General features: G+C 44.4%; 4 protein-coding genes across 8 annotated transcripts in view; 1 reads left to right on the top strand and 3 right to left on the bottom strand.

The window, feature by feature from the left end:
* Positions 1–684: 684 nt before the first annotated feature.
* rpl15 (ribosomal protein L15) lies at positions 685–3,478 on the bottom strand. Its single transcript, XM_080862454.1, has 4 exons — positions 3,338–3,478; positions 2,373–2,554; positions 2,139–2,275; positions 685–1,044 (listed from the first exon to the last, which is right to left on the bottom strand). Exons 2-4 carry the CDS (start codon positions 2,542–2,544, stop codon positions 739–741), a joined length of 615 nt encoding a protein of 204 aa, XP_080718580.1. The 5' UTR covers positions 2,545–2,554; positions 3,338–3,478; the 3' UTR covers positions 685–738.
* A 417-nt stretch (positions 3,479–3,895) lies between these two features.
* On the bottom strand, positions 3,896–4,832 carry LOC308384111 (uncharacterized protein). Its single transcript, XM_080862461.1, has 3 exons — positions 4,699–4,832; positions 4,514–4,631; positions 3,896–4,382 (listed from the first exon to the last, which is right to left on the bottom strand). The coding sequence occupies exons 1-3, from the start codon at positions 4,804–4,806 to the stop codon at positions 4,222–4,224; spliced, it is 387 nt and encodes a 128-aa protein (XP_080718587.1). The 5' UTR covers positions 4,807–4,832; the 3' UTR covers positions 3,896–4,221.
* A 233-nt stretch (positions 4,833–5,065) lies between these two features.
* On the top strand, positions 5,066–8,901 carry nkiras1 (NFKB inhibitor interacting Ras-like 1). The gene is made up of 4 exons (XM_080862460.1): positions 5,066–5,212; positions 5,424–5,524; positions 5,756–5,997; positions 7,543–8,901. Exons 2-4 carry the CDS (start codon positions 5,431–5,433, stop codon positions 7,783–7,785), a joined length of 579 nt encoding a protein of 192 aa, XP_080718586.1. The 5' UTR covers positions 5,066–5,212; positions 5,424–5,430; the 3' UTR covers positions 7,786–8,901.
* Positions 8,902–9,303: 402 nt separating this feature from the next.
* LOC308384109 (ubiquitin-conjugating enzyme E2 E1-like) overlaps positions 9,304–19,329 on the bottom strand; it is a 15,713-nt gene continuing 5,687 nt past the window's right edge. For all 5 annotated transcript variants that reach the window (XM_080862456.1, XM_080862457.1, XM_080862459.1 and 2 more), the window contains exons 4-6: positions 11,359–11,491; positions 10,906–11,053; positions 9,304–10,038 (exon numbers count right to left, since the gene is read on the bottom strand). In XM_080862456.1, the coding sequence (XP_080718582.1) occupies positions 9,941–10,038; positions 10,906–11,053; positions 11,359–11,491 (379 nt within the window). In that variant the 3' untranslated portion in view covers positions 9,304–9,940. The remainder of the gene's footprint in view (positions 10,039–10,905; positions 11,054–11,358; positions 11,492–19,329) is intronic.

Raw genomic sequence — 19,329 nt, 5'->3', positions numbered from 1 at the left:
ACGCTGATTGAAGCATCCCTCGTTGCCAGACTGAGTATTTCAAAATCTGCTGTTCTATGGAGCAAAGCATGTGCCAGGTACCACTCCTCACATACTTATGAGAAACCGAAGCAACAGATTTGCTAAATGTTTCGTGGGATGGCAGGTTCAGAGTTTGGTGTAAACAACGCTCAAGCACAGAGGCAGCTCGCCTCCTCCCAGCGTGTGATGGCTGTTTGGGCTTCTTAGTACCAACTAAGAATCACTTCGATTACAGCACTAAGTACAAGGAAACTACAGTGCTTCTAAAAGCCTGCAATAATAATTAATGTGCAATAATAACAGTGTGCAATACACATACACTTATTTTTTTATTACCAAGTTAATATACTGTGTTGTGTTGTTTGTGTTGCGTTGTGATGTCTCATATCGTGTCGTGTTTTTTTAAATGATAATCGCTTTAGTTTTTAACTTACATTTTCAAAGACGTTGAGCTGCAGCTCATCTGAATTATTTTTCTCCAGAGTGCCACAGGTACAGAAAGCTCCCAGTTATTTTAAAATAACCTTGTTCCTAATCCAGTAAAGTGTAAATGTCTTCACTTGCACAGGTCTGGCACGAGGACTTGTCGTGATAACCCTTTGAAAGAGCATCAGTAAAGAGCGTGCTCACGTTCTACAAACACAATGAAACGACACAGATCACCCCCATAAAAAGAGCTGTTTATTTTTGTAAATGTACAGGCATGGCTGGCACGCTCTAACGGTAGCGGTGCAGCTGCAGGGTGTTGCGCCTCTTCCAGGCTGCATGGCGGGAGCCTCCAATGGTCAGGTGGAACTTGTGGCCCTTACCCAGGCCGCGGCTCTTCTTACCCGCCGATGTCAGGCCACGCATCTCTCTGTGCTTGTGCACCGCTCTTGTGAGCCACTGGGTGTCTGGGTTGCGTCTGATGGCCTTGTGGAAGGTATCGACCAGGATCACCTCGAAAAACTTGTAGGTGGAGTCCTCGCCCACCCAGTAAGAGTTGAGCACTCGCAGGGCACCGCAGTGACGGCCAGCACGCTCCTACAAAATAAAAGTCATGTTTAGTCTTAGCAGGGTAATCACATTCTAAAGCATTCAATATCTGCTAGCTCCTGTTGGCAACAAGCTTTGAATCCAATATTCAAAACCCACAGACAATGTCAGACCTGCCCGAGCCACTCGTCACACCGCTAACCTTTGTGTGCTCACGTCAGGAAAACAAAAGCAAGCAGCCTTCACCACTGAGAAAGACGTCTGCACGAGTGCAGGCCTCAAACCTCACCAACGCCACAGCTTCATTTGGGAAAAATAACTTCCAACCACTGCAACTTCCCATTTCACAGCCAGACATGTTCACTGGATGTTTCCCCTTCAGAAAATTCCACACCAACATCCTGTGAAGTTAGTTTCAGTCAGAGAGCTAGGTGTAGCATCACAGGTAAACGTGATAACGTTATGAAAGCTGCTGCACAAGAGAGCGTGCAGTATTCTTGCTTCTTCCAAAAACAGATGCACGTTTTTTAAAGTGGTGATTAAAGATTGTGGATAAGCCCATGTTTGTCAAGTCAATCCCACTGTGCCCACTCATCCCACCAGCTGCATGAACATGACCAGTGCAGTTAGTGTTCCATTAACACTCTGCAGAGAACCTGTCCAATCTGTAAGCGGACAATTTTGCAATAAGGAAAATTGTACACACATTTACATCAAGACAGAGAGCACATACTAAAGTAATGCAGCGTCTAACATTGCACAGCACATTTATACAGGACTGCTGAGGGGTGCAGGATATTGGCCAAGAATATATTATAACAAACAAACAGGAATCCAAACACTTTTCATTTCACAGATCACATCATTCTGTAGGTTTCAACACAAGATACGACCACTGATGAAAACTATTTGCTGGGGTGTGAGTGGCAACTACACCTTTAACATTGTTAATCCACCATCACACTAAGCTACTGTGGGCAGTAAAGTAAGGCATCCTTTCATATTACTAACACGATATTCACATTAATGTAATAAAATGAGTAACAGGCTTAATGATGCTCAATGTCACATTCAGTACTGAACTATCTGACGCTTGGTGTAGCTTCATGAAACCAAGGTTGGATCAGCAGGTATGAACGTACCTCAGCGATGGACTGCAGGCTGCGGGCGAACTTGATTTGGTTGACACCATGATGCACTGGTTTGCCATAGGTAGCACCTTTGGGGACGGGGCGTTTACGACCTCCACGGCGCACACGAATACGGTAGATCACGTAGCCTGTTTCGATCGAACAAAAATATGCAATTACCCGAACGGGTACAGATGATGACAGGTGACAGACGTGGAGGCGAACAACCACAGGCACAGCACTCACCTTGCTTGGCCTTGTAGCCCAGCCTGCGAGCCTTGTCTGGCCTGGTGGGTCTGGGAGCACGGTGGAGGTTGGACAGCTGACGGTACTGCCAGCAGCGGACGCGGAGCAAGAAGCGCATCACGTCGGACTGCTTCTTACGCCATAGCTCCTGCATATACTTATATGCCCCCATGTTGACTTATCTGAGAAGAAAAAGAAACTTTGGTCAAGTCATCTTTGTCAGCTTGTTAATTAAAAGCTCATTAGGCGCTACCTTCCTTTACAGTGCAACCAACAGTTCAGCAGAGCAACACTGTTTACGGCAGCTACGCTGAAGAGCCCAACAGGTACGGTCTAACAAGTCTTTAAATCACTGAACTGTTGGCAAGTTACAAGATTAGTTCGGCACATTTTAAATAGAAATTCATGTATTACTACATTTCAAACGGCACATGGCTGGACGTGACCTGGACTGGATACCTTCAGAATATGAAGGCTACGCAAACACGTCCATGCTTCAGGTTTCCCCAAAAACATTCAGACACATGAAGAGAATGAAATAGCGACACAGCAGATGTAGCCACTCCACGCTTAGCATAAGCTGTATACAAGGCTAGCATAGCCGACAGCAGCACACCGCAGTTGGCCGGCTCTTTGTCGCATAAATACCCACAGAAATAACTCCACAGAAATGCACGCGTACGTGGGACAGTGATCCAAACGCTAGAACTCTACATTTATATAAATAAATCACAGTGGAAACGACACGTTAGCGGTCCCTGGCTACCAGACAGAGAGCATCTGAACGCCACTAAAGCACAGGATTCTAATCAAAGCCTTTAACCTTTTTCCACGAAATAGTCACAGAGTACAGATTGATAACAAAGCACTAAGCTACAGCCCGAGTCACAGATACAGATGAACGGGTATACATGATGATTTTAACGGATTACTATTTGGTCACAAGCACAGAAAAACTCGCTTACATGATGGCGTACTAGCCGGAAAGAGAGAGGGCAAGTACCCAGCATGCCTTAAGGAAAACGGCAGTAGCGTACTTCCGCTTTTCGCAGTGCTCCTGGGAAATGTGGTCTTCTTTTCTCTTCGACTTTTCGCGTTTGTCACTTATGTGGTAATTTTCAGAATCAAACACGCGCTCATTGTCCAGTTTCCAGTGATTTCATTCCTACAAATATAAAGCAAAAATATTTGTAAACATAAAGACAAATTCGGAGCCATAATTTACTGCGTCGAACTGCATATTAATTAGGAGTCAATTACAAAGTCAACATTAATAACATGCGCTAAACTTTTTTTTAAATGTAATTTTAACTTGTCTTTAATCAGCTTTCATATTTTCTACAGATAAAATGAATAAATAAATAAATAAATAAATAAATAAATAATAACGTACACGCGAGCAAAGTTGGTGATCTTCGAGGGCTCTGACGTAGTGATGGACAGATGAAGCCCCATGAAGCACTGAAGCTTTTCATCCAATTGGTTCACCCCAACGCGAAGCTTCTTGAAGCTTCATTTGCTCTAGCAGGACACCTACTGGACGTAAAAATAATAGCTGGCATGAATTTGAAGAGTGTGGCATTTTGCACACAGCCTGTAAATGTCAACAACAAAAGGAGTGTGTAAAACATGTATATTGTAGTGATGGCAGTATACTGTGTATATTTATAGTGGCAGTATGGGAAATGATTATTTGGAAATGCTTGAAATGGAAATGATCATTTACTGTGAGGTGAGGTGTGGTTGGGGTGTGGACAGTGGTTGTGCTTTTGTAGCGTTGAGGTATGGACAGCTACACACTGAGGCTTTGAGCCTCAGTCCTGCCTGTTCACATTTTATTCTGTAAAAACTAAATTTTCACTGCTTTTATGACCTTTTTAGTGGGGAGAACATAGCTGGGATTTAATGATTTAACAAATCTTTTGAATCCTTTGTCCTCCACAATGCTAAATGGCTGGGAGTCCTCAATCACCATGCTGACCAGGTCTTCATCTATTTGAGATTGTTCTCCTGAGGAAAGACAATAAAGATAAAGCACAAATATAAATAGCACACACGTAACTTATAACAGTTGTATAATATTGTTATATCATTTAGTAACATTACTGCATCCTATATTATCACTGCATTTGATGGCTCACCTGGTCTTGCTCCACGATCGGTGTCCCCCTTATTCTCATGCAAAGCTCTGTAGTGCCTAAGCATGGATGAGGTGTTGCTGTTATATCCCAGCTCCCTGGCACATAGCAAACACTTCACCTTGTACAAAAGTCAAGACAGCTCAACATAAATTGTATTGCACCATCAGTATCATGAAAATACATACCTTGTTGGGAGGAATAAGATCAAAATGTTCCCACACAGGGGAGGACATCCTCCTCTTCTTAGCTGGCTCCATTCTCTCCTGACTTTCCTCACTCTCATAAACCTCCATACGGTCTCCAAACTCTCACTAACCGCAACTCTCCATCAAACACCCACATTTTTGAATGAAGTCTGAGGGGTTTATATCGCTGTCATATCTCGCGGCAAAGTTCGAACCACTTCATGAACCAGTCACGTGGTACAGCCGGGCAGCGAGGCTTCGGACGTCATCATTTTCAGCTCCTCCCATAAATGAAGCAAGCCTCGATACGCGCTTCGCGGAAACGCCCCCTCCATTACTCGACACACGCTCCGAAGCCTCGATACAGAACGTCCCATCACTACTCTGACGTATGGTGAACTGCGCATGCGCTCTGACAGAACCTGTCGCTCTATAATCTCACAGCAGAATGGATCCTCCGGTCGTGGTTCTACGCTTGCAGACCTGACGGAAGCCTCGTATCTTCCTCACTAAAGTTAGCGACTTTTCTCAAACATACAAAGAATTTAAAAATATGTGTTCGTATTTCGGCTAGCTGGCTAAACAATAGCTAGCTTTAGCCAGCTAGGTACAAGCTAAGGGTGAACATGTCTGTTGATGTTTTGAGGGGCTGTCGGTCGTTTTGATGTTACTGTGGTTCTAACGCGTTTCTGTACACACCGTGACCTTCTGTCTTGATGTCACAGACTCGACATGGGAAAAGGCTGTAAAGTTGTGGTGTGCGGCCAGGCGGCTGTGGGAAAAACTGCTATTCTGGAACAGCTGCTGTACGGAAACCACAGTGTAGGTGAGGACTGGACGTACAGGGGCGTGATGTTACTTGTTTCAGTGACGAAGCTTTGAACACTCTTTATTTGGCATAGCATACGTACATTCTTCCAGGACATGAATTGTTTGGTATATTTATATTACATGGTGTTGATACATCATGCTGTATGAGAGCATTCCAATAGTTCATTGCCAAGATCCTCATTTGCTGTTTCAGTAACTCTTTTTATTTTTCGTCTGTACCTTTCAGGGTCAGAGTCTAACGAGACACAGGAGGACGTGTATGTGGCCTCTGTGGAAACCGACCGAGGTGTCAAGGAACAGCTCAGGCTCTATGACACCAAGGGACTGAATGATGGACAAGACCTCCCTAAGCACTACTACTCAGTGGCAGATGGCTTTGTGCTTGTTTACAGTGTTGACAGCTTGGAGTCTTTCAAGAGGGTGGACGTTCTGAAGAAAGAAATAGATAAGTCCAGAGATAAAAAAGAGGTGAGGCTGGGTTGAAGTCTGCTCGGGCAAACGTTGCACAGATTGCTGGCATATCATCCCAGAACTTCACAAGTTCTTTTTCTGTGAGCAGATGTCTAGTTTTTGCCTGGTTAAATAATATAATTACATTTAGAGTATTTCTTAACAGCTCTAGTTTCCGCCTCTTAGCTGTACAGCTTTACAGTGAGTGTAGTACTAAACAGTGTAAACTGGACCTTATGGAGAATAGAAAGAGATAAGACATGTTTGGACGTGTCTTTAAAACTTGCTAGAAATCATCTGAATGGTTTTATATAGACAAATCTATACATTTATGAGTATAAAACATGTTTGCTCTTAAAAGTGAATACTTGTATCATTTTAAAGATATGCATATAATAAGGTCACTGTTCCAAAAAACATGACCAGCAGCACCAAGAGAACCTCAGCGTACACGAATAACAACCCACAGACAGAGCAGACCTAAACAGGAAGATAAAGGTGGAGAAAGGAGTCGACGTGTAACACTTAGGGAAGCTACTTTATGTTGCTACAATATCACGGGTGGAGAGGGCAGCTCCACCAGTTTGAGTTCAGGGCCTGTTAGCCTTTTTGACACATTTAACATTACGGCATTTTATTCTCCATAGTTCAGTTTGTTATCTGCTCTGACCGAATTTTGTTTAGACACAGAGGAAGCTGCAAACCTGAACTCTGATAGCATTAGCATTTGAGTTTTAAACTGACTTATGTTTCAGCTTCGCTGTAGTCATCCTCACCGCTCATCACATTCTGACAGCCTGATCTCTGATCACTAAATTAGTGGATCACGCGTTGTTGAAACAAAGGCCTCAGTGAGGCGTCTATGGACCTCCACAGTGCCATGAGCAGTTCCACTGTGGGTGTTTTCGCTGCTACTGCTGACTGTTAAGCTTTCTGTGACTTTGCAGTGTCATCAGGTTTGTTCTGCACACTGTCAACCAAACCTAAAAGCAGTCGGTCAGCCAGATGTTCAAACTGGGATGGAATGCACCAAAACCTTAGTTAGCCGTGGTCATGTGACAAGGATGTTTCGAAACACCTGCGCTGTGTGAGGTCGACGCAGCATTAAAACAAATGCATTTTAAGCACAGACTCATACACTGATGGATGCATCGGGTGCAATTTGGGTATCTCGCCCAGAAACGATTTGACATGTGTGGGAAAAGCTCCAGTGAGCGTCCACAGTCGCAGCTGGGGGGGAACACCACGGGTGTGAGCTTTTATATCGACTGTTTGAAACGCAGTAAGAAGCGAACATGAAGCCTCCTGACTGCGAGTAGACACAGTATTGATATATAGAGATAAAAACATGTTTCGTAGTTTGATAGCCTCAGTATATTTCTATAATGTTGGATTAAAAAAACCCTTGAATGTGTAGAATATTCTCGGACAGGCGGATATTTGGGAAAAACAAAAACTTTACAGAGACGTTGGACTCTAAAATTCCACACTTGCATGTATTCGTGTTTTCTCCTGTGTAAATGTAGATCACTTAAAAGTGACGTGGCTTTGTTTTGGGTGCAGGTGATGGTCATAGTGCTGGGGAACAAAACAGACCTGCGGGAGCGTCGTCAGGTAGAGCACGAGGCAGCACAGCAGTGGGCACGAGGCGAGAAGGTGAAGCTGTGGGAGGTGAGCGTCACTGAACGCACCTCGCTCATCGAACCGTTCACCCAGCTCACCAGCCGCCTCACGCAGCCTCAGAGCAAGTCGGCCTTCCCTCTGCCTGGACGTAAGAGCAAGGGGTCCCCATCCAATGACATCTGACACACTCCTTCCTGCGTTCACTCCCAGCAGCACGCTGTGGACGGGATTTCGGTTTAGCAGTGGGACTCGTTTAACCGTTTGGGATTTTTGCTTGATGACATAATTGATGGCCTGCTTCGAGTATAGCCCTGGAGGAAGGATGTGGTCACACAGGCACTCCTCTGATACAGGAATGTACAGTTTTTCTTTTTTAACTTTTTAAGGGTAACGGCACGCTGGAAATATTCAGTAGGTTATACATCCTTCCAGCGCTGCTGCGGTCACTCATCTCTGTACAAGCTCAGAAGAATTTTATGTATTTTTATTTAAATAGTCGTTTCTTCTGACTGCAGTTTGTCGTGCTTATCATGACCATACGTCTGCCAAGTTTTGGATTGTGCCTGCTGTTGATGAAACTACAGATGGATGCCGCCTCTGTGACATCACCACTTCATCAAGTCTCATGATGAAGCCGTAGATGTGTCTTTGCTGTCAGGATTTTGAAACTAAGGTGGTGACAGCGAGAGGTGGAGCTCACTGTAACACCACACCTCATTGGCTAACATGATTGGCAAGTAGTTAGCTAATGAGCTAGAATAATCAGATTTTTAAACAGGTTATGTGTCCACTATGAAGTGAAACTAAGTAATCCAGGTGTTTATGGTCACAGACGGCTCTTTTCCAGGAATGAGTGTCACACTTGTTCGTCCTTTGAGTTAGGCACCTTTGTATGCTTGAATGATTCACAGATCAGTGTTAAACAGCAGATCTGAAGAAAACTTTGAAAGAACTTCAGGAAATGAAATGTTCTGTTGGATGGATCGATCCTTTATCGTCTGTACCTGTTGACGTGGACAGTGACTTTAACTGAACCAAATATTAGAGAGGTGTCAGGGCCCAAACCTGGTAGAGAAGCAGGCGTTGAAAAGCTGCGTGCGCACAGGTGATCACACGGGGAGGTTCAAACCATCTTAACAATGGAGAACCAAAGATTTGGGAGGGTTTGACCCCCAGCGTTACACATTAAGCAGACGTGTTGTTATTAGATTACTAATATGAGTTCTCCCTTCAAAAACAGGAGGCCAGTACAAACCTGTCGTTTCCCATTCAGTGTGAACGCCGCATCCTTCCTGTCCTCTGATACGACTGCGGCGGTCAAGTATGGCCTGGTAGCAATAATAGTCATGGTACTGCCTTTACTCGTGATGTTTCCTGTACACGCAGGAGTGCAGTCGGTTTAATCCGACAGGGATGTGTTTGCCTTTCTAACTGTAGACGTTGTTGAGAGGAAATATTTTTAACTAATTTATTTTTGTCACTTTATTGAGCCTCATTCCTTTACTTGTGAAAATGGTGATGAATGATGATCTGACGTGTCCTGAAAGTGTTTTAACAGTAATAACATTTAATGTGCTGCTAGTAGAACAGAGGTGAAATATCTTGGCTAATGTACTCTGCTCTGTAACAGTCTGAGGATGCACTGAATAAAATGTAGCCCCTTCATGTTATCAGCTCCTGAAATGATGGGAAACAAGTGGGTCGCTTTGGTTGGTCATGTTTAATCCTTAAAGGGAGAAACAGTGCTGCTCTTCATCGGTACAGAACACAAACCACAACCAACATCCACCTAAACACGTCTACATGTGGAAACAACTTTCTCTAAGTCTGAGCGTGGCAGCAAACGCCAGAGCGGCCCTCGGGTCCCAGCGCAGTTATCCCAGTGTTTGAGTGACTGCTCGCTGTGACAAAGTAAGAAAACCTTCAGACGGTCACTTCAATATGTGAATGAGCTTAAGCAGAAATGGGTGCTGGTAAACGTTAGCTTCTCTTTATTCTCAGCAGCACACAAATACTGAGAAGTGCAGCCTGTAAACTACGGCTGCAGCTCGCAACACTAACTGGAAGTTTAATACAAGTGGAAATTTACACTGACACCACTGACTGGGAATCATGCTGACACATTTCATCTAGTAGTTAAGTATTAATGCCCATCGTCAAGCACGGGCAAACTATTCAAAGAGGAGACACTAAATGTGCTACTGGCAGATCTGATTATAGTCAGGCCAAAGGATAACTTAATACAATAAACAACATAATGTCAGGATTGAAGACTTCAGTTCCAAGATTAAAAAAACATCCTCCTCCCAGGTCGTCCAATCAGCAGCAGCTCGGGCCACTATGTGGCGTAGCGTTTGGTCCACTGTTTGGCTATCCTGTCGTGTTCAGGTCTGTTTGTTGTGTACTGTGTGGCGATGCTTCCAACCAGAGGGTCAGCTGTCAACAAAACAACAACACGTTACTTTATTTACACACCTCCAGCTGGGCTGAAAAACTACAGCAAAGTACACAGAGCTGTGTGTGGGTGACAGTCCTGTTTGGGATGAAACCGGTCATCACAAACACACACAGGCTGAATGTCGTGTGTGTTTTTTTTGTTGTTACGTAGAAGAAAAAACCCCTCTGGCCCAGGACACTCCACAGTGCTCACCGTGGACACGCACTGGTCTGAAATACAGCCTTACTGAGCGCTCACAGCTGGTCACATTTATTCTACCATTGAAGCTACACGTCGTGGCTGATGTAGAAGCCCAACGTCTTATCCGCTTGTGGGTCAAACCAGTACTTCCCACTGCACCACCACGCCACAGGAGTTTAACCTGATCAGTTACATTGTACCACAGCTTCCTTTGAAGTCCTACATGGATAAAGCATGAAAACAACATGACAAAAGGTCTTTATTCATTTTAAAGCTGGATCACAAAAATGGTCCTATTTTCAGTTTTTATGTGGCAGCTGTTGAACACACCGTGGAGTATCAGGACCCAAACACTGAAATTCATGGAACTGCACATTATGTTAAGTACAAGAGAAGCTTTCCTGATGCGGCTGAGAGAAACAGCATTGCTGTCGAGCTTTTCAGACGTGCTGATTCATTTGACTACGGTAAAGCTGCAGCAAGCCGCACATGCATCTAAACTGATGACTCTGCTGCCAACGTTAGCGCTCTGCTGCATGTCAGAGTAGAAGCTACAACTGCAGTGAAGACCCTGGCTTCGTCGATATCTGGACAGGATCTGATCCACGCTTCGATATCTCGGTTTTGTAAGTCTAACAGAGTTTGTATGCACGTGAAGCTCTCACCTGGGTTGCAGTCAGTGAGCAGGGAGCAGATGGACAGTAGGACCTTGGAGATGGTGAGGGCGGGACTCCAGTTGTCCTTCAGGATGTCCAGACAGATCACGCCCTGACTGTTGATGTTGCAGTGGTAGATCCTCGTACGGAACGTCACCTGATCACACAGGTAGAAACTCCATAAAAATACAGCTCGTTACAATCAAGTGTCACTCAAGAGTCAACATTACAGAAGAGCAGCAGCTCGTGGGTTTAAAGGCCAGCACTACATGCCCCCCCTCCCCACACACTCTTTGAAAAGAGTCACACATGAGGCTAAACTGTTTCCACATGAGGTCTGAAACTTAGTTAAGCTGCTAAAATTCATGTAGCTACTCTCCACAGGACAGAGGCGCCCTCTAGTGAACAATCTGAAATAAAACATTCGTTCATGTCTTTTGAATAGCAAGCATTCAGTTTCACCTTGGGTGGTTTGAAGGGGTAGTCTGGTGTGAAGGCGATATCCAGGAAGAACACTCCCCCCTCGTACACGGAGCCTGGAGGGCCCAGGATGGTGGACCTCCACTCATAGATGTTGTCTCCTTTAGGGCCGGCGCTGGAGAACACAAACAAGTACTTAGTGGTTCTTCAATGATACACAAGCTCAGCACTGAGGTTTTATTTCAGTCTTCACTCTGGGGATGAAATGAAACGGTTACTTTGAAACTAAAACAGTATCACTGCACAGTTTACCACAGTGTGTTACTCAGACACCCCACACCTTCATAAATGTTTGTTCATCTTCGCATCAGTTTTCTTATACACCAAATGTGACACACACACAACAACATCATCTTCCTGGCACTTGAAAGACAAGAAGTTCTACAAACACTACTCTAACAGTGAAGTCAGAGCACGCCCACACTGCAGTCTCTCCACTCATCAGGAACAAACCTCTGACACTAGTGCTGTGTGTTTAAAGGCTTATGACTTCTAGAAGGTGTGAAGGTGTGTATTAAATTGGCGGGGGGGGGGGGCATGTCTGGGCTCGTCTCTGCCTGCACGAGGCAACGTAAATGCACAGCACTGTGGTAGTAATGATATCTCCACATCGTAAAAAAGTACACTGGTGCTTTTGCAGAGGATGTAAGATGACAGCCGTCATGCACGGGTCCTGGAAAACACCTGAAACATCAGTATAAGCATCAGTATATCCAACCATCACACAGTGTCGTTCCTCGTTACACACCAACAGGCTGGAACAAACACTCGGCATCAACTGTGTAACTCAAAATGACAGCTCCAACTGGGCTGACACGCAGGAAGTGTTGTTTCATCTAAAAGCCCTGTTTTTAATCCCCACATCACTGCTCGTTACAACCATATGAGTCACTGTCAGTAGACTGGGACATGGACTTCACATGGCTGTGCAGACAACACAAGGACTGAGCAGTAGATGGGATCCAACAGCAGCTAGTTAGACACGTTAACGCTGGCGGTGTTTTCACATCACTGGATGCCTGACAGAGTAACACCAGATACACCTCACAGTTTGCCTTTTCATTCATTAGGACGTTCGACGCAAACGTGGAGAAAAACACGATTTGTTTCATGGAAAACTTCACGCAAAACACAAACGAATGTTTAAATGAACCAATATTGACACACAGTCATTTTCAATTCTATTTTATTTATATAGCGCCAAATCACAACAAAAGTTGCCTCGAGGCGCTTTATTTTAAAATCATGTGACGCACACATCAGGTTTCAGGGACACAAACAGCACCTCGTCACCGCGTCTGTGTTCTTGGTGGCGACAGGAGAAAGAAATGTCAGGCAGTGCTGTAGTGCTGACAGATACAGGACAATGAAGGGCCGGACATTTATGTGCCGCTCCTCCTTCCAAACTAAAACAAAGCTATTAAAGAAAGAACAGGTAAAGCAATGAGTCAAATATTCTTAGAGCTAAATCAGCTCTGAGCAGCATTTTTGCCTTCTTGCATGATTCTGCAGGCTGATGTTTGCTTCATTCTTAAATGAAAAGACATTTTTGTCTGACTTGCAACGAGGGAATCAGACGTCATCTGAAGCGTTGCAGCTATAATCACACAGACTGATTATAAGGCAGAAAATATACAGGAGACAGGTGAGACAGCGAGTGCAGGTAAAAAGAGAAGTCTGCTTTAACATGACAGCTCACGCCACCAATCAGCAGATGACCTGCTCTACCTCCTGAGCTACAGCCACCCCCATAATCACTCAGATCACCGCTGCCTCTTTTCCACGAGCACCTGCTGTGGCGTCATTTGTATGCAATACAACACAGCACAGGTAACGCAGTATTTGCTGTTGGACTGTCCCTTGTTGTCATACCTCATCGTTGGTTTGGCATCAGGGCCCACTGCCTCAATATTTCAGCATGACTGCTGTGAAGGCAGAGCAGAGCAACGCATTTATCAAGCAACACAAACTGAAACCCATCGGTGAAAGCTGCAGTATTAACTGATGGCTAACGTCTGATACATGCTGGTTATGAATAAATGTCGGGAGGAGTTATTGTATGTCACTGAATAATCATGTCTCTGACTCAGCCAGCTGACACCCGTGCTGTCCAATCAAAGGTTGCACAAATGATTGTCTTTGTTCCTGTATGTCTAACCTCTCCAGGGCATCGCCTCATGCTGCCAGTAGTGACCCTGACCAAATATGAAACTAGTGAAAAAACATTCAAAAGCTGAGGAGTGGAAGCATGTCAGTGGGCTCCACCTGTACAAGCATTCCTGTCTCATTGTTGCAGCTGTTGTCATTTCCATTAACACTGAAACTGACTGACAGCGTCCTCTGCTACTTAACTGACCAGATCAATATCCTAGTTTAACTGACACGAGGCATCAGTCAAGATCCAGATTGTGCCAACAACAGATATTCTATTACTTCCTATTAGGGCTGGGCAATATAAGGACGATCTATTTTTATGCTTTATCGCGATATATATCGAGATATGTTAGAAATATGGTATCTAAGCAGATTCTTACTCTGGATGGCATTACCTTGGCCTCCAGTAACGCTGTGAGGAACCTTGGAGTCATTTTTGACCAGGACATGTCCTTCAACGCACATATTAAACAAATATGTAAGACTGCTTTCTTCCATTTGTGCAACATCTCTAAAGTTAGAAATATCCTGTCTCAGAGTGACGCTGAAAAACTAGTTCATGCATTTATTACTTCCAGGCTGGACGACTGTAATTCATTATTATCAGGATGTCCTAAAAACTCCCTGAAAAGCCTTCAGCTGATCCAAAATGCTGCAGCAAGAGTCCTGACAGGGACTAGAAAGAGAGAGCAGATTTCTCCTGTTTTGGCTTCCTGTTAAATCCAGGATTCAAAATCCTGCTCCTCACATACAAGGTCTTAAATAATCAGACCCCATCTTATCTTAATGACCTTGTAGTACCATATCACCCTATTAGAGCACTTCGCTCTCGCTCTGCAGGCCTACTTGTTGTTCCTAGAGTATTTAAAAGTAGAATGGGAGGCAGAGCCTTCAGTTTTCAGGCCCCTCTTCTGTGGAACCAGCTTCCAGTTTGGATTCAGGAGACAGACACTATCTCTACTTTCAAGATCAGGCTTCAAACTTTCCTTTTTGCTAAAGCATATAGTTAGGGCTGGACCAGGTGACCCTGAATCCTCCCTTAGTTATGCTGCAATAGGCTGCTGGGGGATTCCCATGATGCATTGAGTGTTTCTCACTCACTATGTGTTAACAGACCTCTCTGCATTGAATCATACCTGTCATTAATCTCTGTCTCTCTTCCACAGCATGTCTTTATCCTGTCTTCCTTCTCTCACAGCAGATGCCCCCCCCCCCCTCCCTGAGCACTTGTTATAATGTCTTGAGCCCCAATACCTGCAGTCCTGGGGGCAGAGGGGGTGAGCTGCAGTTTGAGCCTCCATCAAGTCAAGTTTTTGATGTAAATATCAACATGTGTGGTAACCACAGAAACCTCAGAATCTCAGCTAAAAGCTCGTATAAACCATTTCTACAACCACCAAACAGTTAAAGAGCAGTCATGTTTTGCAACACGTATGTAAACACAAACAACAAAGCCATGAACTCTTGACTTCATGCAGCCAAACAAACGGCACGTTGTCTTAAAGCTGAGCTCGCACAGATTCCAAAGCTGCAGGTTTCGTCACGCTCCGACCAAACTTCACTGAACCAGCAGCAAAAGAAGAGCACAAATATACTTCACATTTGATAAGCAATAACATGGACTCAGCGATAGTCGTAGTTCGTATCACAGCTGGTTTATTCAGAGGTTTCTTTGGTGTGTGGGGAGACGTTCACATGTTTAAAACTGTCTTCATTTTGCAGTCGATGACTTTTCAGCTGGTGGAATAATTTCGTGGTGCTGCTCCCTTTTGCAGCAATACTTTCACAGCATATTTTGCAGATTGTCGCATTTTGTTCGACATCAAAATCCAGACTGAGAAACGCGTGCTCAGCGCAGGGTAGAACACTTTCTGGTTGGGAGGGGGGTTAATTGATGCATTCAGAGCGTTGGGAGAAGAAAAAGCCTCGCAGTGAATGACGTGCAGGAAGCTTAATATTGCCATGGTAACCTATACTCGATGGTTAGGAGGAAGCCATAGTAACCATCGTGATACGGCGAGTATATTCGATACATTGCACAGCCTTTCTTAAATGTACCGGTGAGGCTGCAGCTCCTCTTTGTGAACATAAAGCCCACTCAGTGCTTCGTGTGGGCAATAATACTGCATCACTGTTGTCATTCCTTTCAATATGGGAGCCCTCCCCTGGTGACCTCTGCAACATGCAAGAACATTTCAGCTGTTGCGTGTTTTTCTTTGACCTTTAACACTGAGCAGAGGACAACATGCTGGAAACATCCACAGCACACCAATGACCTCCCGATCTATAAAAACTAAAGTGTCTCCACACTGTGTGAAATCAAATTAATAAATCAGGCAGTAGTAGCTGTTCAGGCTGAATGTAACTGATCCCAGACACAGGTTCATCAATTTATCTCCTCTTAACTGTTGGAAGGAAGGAAGGAAGGAAGGAAGGACGGACAGATGTGTGACTGAACTGACAACTTGTTTTTAAATCACCTATGGGATGAACGTATGGAGTGGCACAGGGGTTTTCCCTGACTGCAAAATAACAGGATCACAAACTACAGGGTTCATACGCCTTTTTCAGGGTCAAATTCAAGCACTTTGTAAGCACTTTCAAGGTCCATTTTCAAGCTTTTCCAGCAAGCTTTTTATGTATAAACTCAAAATGCACATTTCACTTAAAAATTAAGATGTGAAAATGTGAACTACTTTTGATTTGTTCTCTATATTTCACCTTTAAAAACGGTTTATCTTGCCAATCTGTTACTTTCTCATTTTGACAAACTGTATCGGCACAATTTATCTACATTCAGACAAAATTTAAAACATGAGTAGAAAAAAGTGATATTTCTGACTGTAAAAACCACAAACATGTTTAAAGAATCAAATAGAAATTGTACATTTTGTACATTTTTAAAAATATGCACAAGTTTTGCAAACAACAAAGCTTTATGGTACTGTTTACTTGTTTTCCATGTGGAGGCAGCGTTTACACTGCAATCTGCCTTTGGTGGCTTTTTTACAGCAACTGTGACGTTCACTTGTAGAACTGACACACAAAACAAAACAACGACCACACTACACACTAACTACACAAGACGACACACTAACTTGACTCCAAACACAAATCTATCATGTTTCAAAACTCGCTCTCCCTTTCTTTCACTCGCTGTCTCTCGCCCGTGTCACTCCTAAAAATCCCCCTCTTCCTCAACAACCACATGCCACATGTTGCGTCCGTCGACCCCAGAGGGTTCATCAGAAAGCCTGAAGTTGGCTAGTTGTGTAACGGGCTAATGTTTAAAGCTTTCACTTGAGTAACTCATATTACTGCTACTGCTAAGTAATGTTAGCTAAGTTCACAGCATATTCCATAAATGTCCAGGCCATAACTAACTGTATAACAGCGCTGCCGCATTGCATCACACTCAGTGCACTTCAATCATTTCTCCAGCAGGTTTGACAGCAAAATAATCATCATAATGTTAAAAATGAGCATGTGTAACGTACACGTACTGGGAAATTATTTACTAGGACTCACCTATCATGTGACTGCAGAGCGCAAACTCCGCCATTGTTGTTTTCCATCAAACACTCATTAAAACAGCAGCTGCAGGTATGTTAGCGCATTCATCCCCACAGTTAGGGGAGGGGCGGGGTCACATATTGAAACAGACAGAGGTGCAAGGCAGCCCAGGCAGAGACATTTTGCTTTTACATTTTTTCTCTACCTATTAAAAAAGTGAGACAGTTATTTGTGGAGAATGAAATGCAGTTACGCTTTCAAGCACTTTTAAGCACCACATCTGAAATTCAAGCATTTTCAAGGATTTCAAGCACCCGTATGAACCCTGAAACTAAGACACATCAGTGTGTGTGTCTTACAAAGTAAATGCAACGCACAGTCTCTTATTATGGCCACGTTCCCATATGACAAACATCCGGCGGATGGTTCAAAGGTTCCAGAACAAAACCGACTCAGCACCTCGATTTGTTTTGTTGGAAAAAATGCAACAGTGGCTGTGTTAGCGAGCGCGTCCACACGCAGCATTTCTGCAACCTCAAGTGTCTGTTTGTGTAAACAAATGAAGCCGAACACTGATCACAGCTGAGAGCATCCTGGGTACAGACTGCTTTCACTGCACTAACAGCACTGCATGTCGTTTCTCTCTCAATAACAACTGAAGAAAGGGCAGGATTATGATATCAACACTGTCAACACTGGGACAGGAAAAGCTGGACGGGGTAATTCATGACCTGATGATCCAACTTTAAAGCAAAAAGTGTGGAGGGACGATGCTTCATGTGGCAGGATGAAGCCCTAATGCAGTTCATTCATCCAGACAAATACTGAGCAAGGCTGATGGTCTCCCTGTAATTACTTACATTTGGGTAATGAATAGCATTACATGAACCTCCAATAAACCCTGAAGTGATTCAGTATCAGTGTGTATCCTGTATCAGGCTGTGGTCCTCTGGCATCGTTACCCTGCACACAGCCTTCTTGTCACACTCAAAGCCCACGCTGACGACTGCTCCCTTTTCCCAATATTCCTGCCTCAGCACAGAGTCCACATTAATCAACGCTCATGTTTGAATGAGCCTCTTATTCTGCTCCAACTCAAACCTTTGCTCTCTCAGAAACACTGTAATAAGCTGCCTGACTGACACAGTCCAGTGACTGCAGAGAGGAGGCTCAATGCACAACCCGTTCTCACTCCCAAAGCGTAACATTTTACGCTAGGTGACAAATCGTCACCATATTACGTTTTCGGCTACCCACCACGTTCCTAAATGACGACCGCGGAAAAAAAGAGGACATATGAGAACCGTCTGGACTGAATCTACACATGTTTGCTCTTTTTCTTCAAATCGCTTAGAAACACGCTATTTAACATCATTAAAGACCTGGTTAAGGTCAGGAATAAGGTTATGGTCAGGGCTAGGGATAAGGTTAGGTTTAGGGCTGGAATACAGGGCTGGAACGTCTATTGCACTGGATTCCAGCCATAACCCGCCGCGTACCCTAAGAACGCCGAAGGTCTCCTTTCGCGTTCCTCAGGAACGCCGCGGGACGTGACAAAACGTCGACATGTTACGCCTCGGGAGTGAGAACGCTCTGCAATGCAACAGCTCCACGCTCCTTACAGAACCTCCAATTGAATCTAACGGATCAGCCTGTAAATGTTCTCTCAGTGCTTTATGAATCTCATGTTGTAGCGCTGACACTGCCTCACTGAAAACGATCCAGAGTGATACATCATCCATCCAGAAACAAAAACTCTATTTTAGGCTCAAATAAAATGGAAATCAATAACCGAGGAAAACGTCCAGACACGTACATCGAACCCACACAGGCTCCAAAACGCTTTCACGGGCTATAAATCAAAAAAGAACCCCACGTGCCTGTTTACTGTAGGTGTACTCATTAACTGTCCCATCCATTTCCTTCCATCAACAAGGGGAGGATGGAGCTCCGTATTCATCCACCATCCCTCCCTGCACACGTCCAAACCACGTCACCTCTAACAGGGTCTCTGAAATGCTCCACCTGAGCCGTCCCTCTTAAGCACTTCAGTCTAATCTTGTTCAGTCTGTAGCTCTTAGCATCTTCAGCTCTGCCACTTCCAGCTTCGCCATCTCCACCGTGTAAACTTTCTCTTTCGCAGCTTTTTAAACCCACCTTCACTTCCTCTACTCGCTCGCAGCTTGGCTGTTCTAACCGTCTCCCTCTCACGTGCCTCCGCCTGTACGGCTCTCTGCTCATTACAGACCACAAGCATCACAGCCTTCTGAGAGTCCTGCCTGACCT

The sequence above is a fragment of the Rhamphochromis sp. 'chilingali' genome (genome assembly GCF_963969265.1).
Source record: "Rhamphochromis sp. 'chilingali' genome assembly, chromosome: 17".
Taxonomy (NCBI): Eukaryota; Metazoa; Chordata; class Actinopteri; order Cichliformes; family Cichlidae; genus Rhamphochromis; species Rhamphochromis sp. 'chilingali'.
Note: the sequence above shows the minus strand (reverse complement) of the source record. Positions and strands in the feature narration are given on the sequence as shown.

Excerpts from the sequence above, each read along its gene's own strand:
- nkiras1 (XM_080862460.1), top strand. The coding sequence starts at position 5,431 with ATGGGAAAAGGCTGTAAAGTTGTGGTGTGCGGCCAGGCGGCTGTGGGA. Across the intron at positions 5,525-5,755 it reads GTACGGAAACCACAGTGTAG|GGTCAGAGTCTAACGAGACA; the intron begins GTGAGGACTGGA and ends TGTACCTTTCAG. Across the intron at positions 5,998-7,542 it reads AGTCCAGAGATAAAAAAGAG|GTGATGGTCATAGTGCTGGG; the intron begins GTGAGGCTGGGT and ends TTTTGGGTGCAG.
- rpl15 (XM_080862454.1), bottom strand. The coding sequence starts at position 2,544 with ATGGGGGCATATAAGTATATGCAGGAGCTATGGCGTAAGAAGCAGTCC. Across the intron at positions 2,276-2,372 it reads GGGCTACAAGGCCAAGCAAG|GCTACGTGATCTACCGTATT; the intron begins GTGAGTGCTGTG and ends CGATCGAAACAG. Across the intron at positions 1,045-2,138 it reads GCCTGCAGTCCATCGCTGAG|GAGCGTGCTGGCCGTCACTG; the intron begins GTACGTTCATAC and ends TTTATTTTGTAG.
- LOC308384111 (XM_080862461.1), bottom strand. The coding sequence starts at position 4,806 with ATGGAGGTTTATGAGAGTGAGGAAAGTCAGGAGAGAATGGAGCCAGCT. Across the intron at positions 4,632-4,698 it reads ATCTTATTCCTCCCAACAAG|GTGAAGTGTTTGCTATGTGC; the intron begins GTATGTATTTTC and ends CTTTTGTACAAG. Across the intron at positions 4,383-4,513 it reads CGATCGTGGAGCAAGACCAG|GAGAACAATCTCAAATAGAT; the intron begins GTGAGCCATCAA and ends GTCTTTCCTCAG.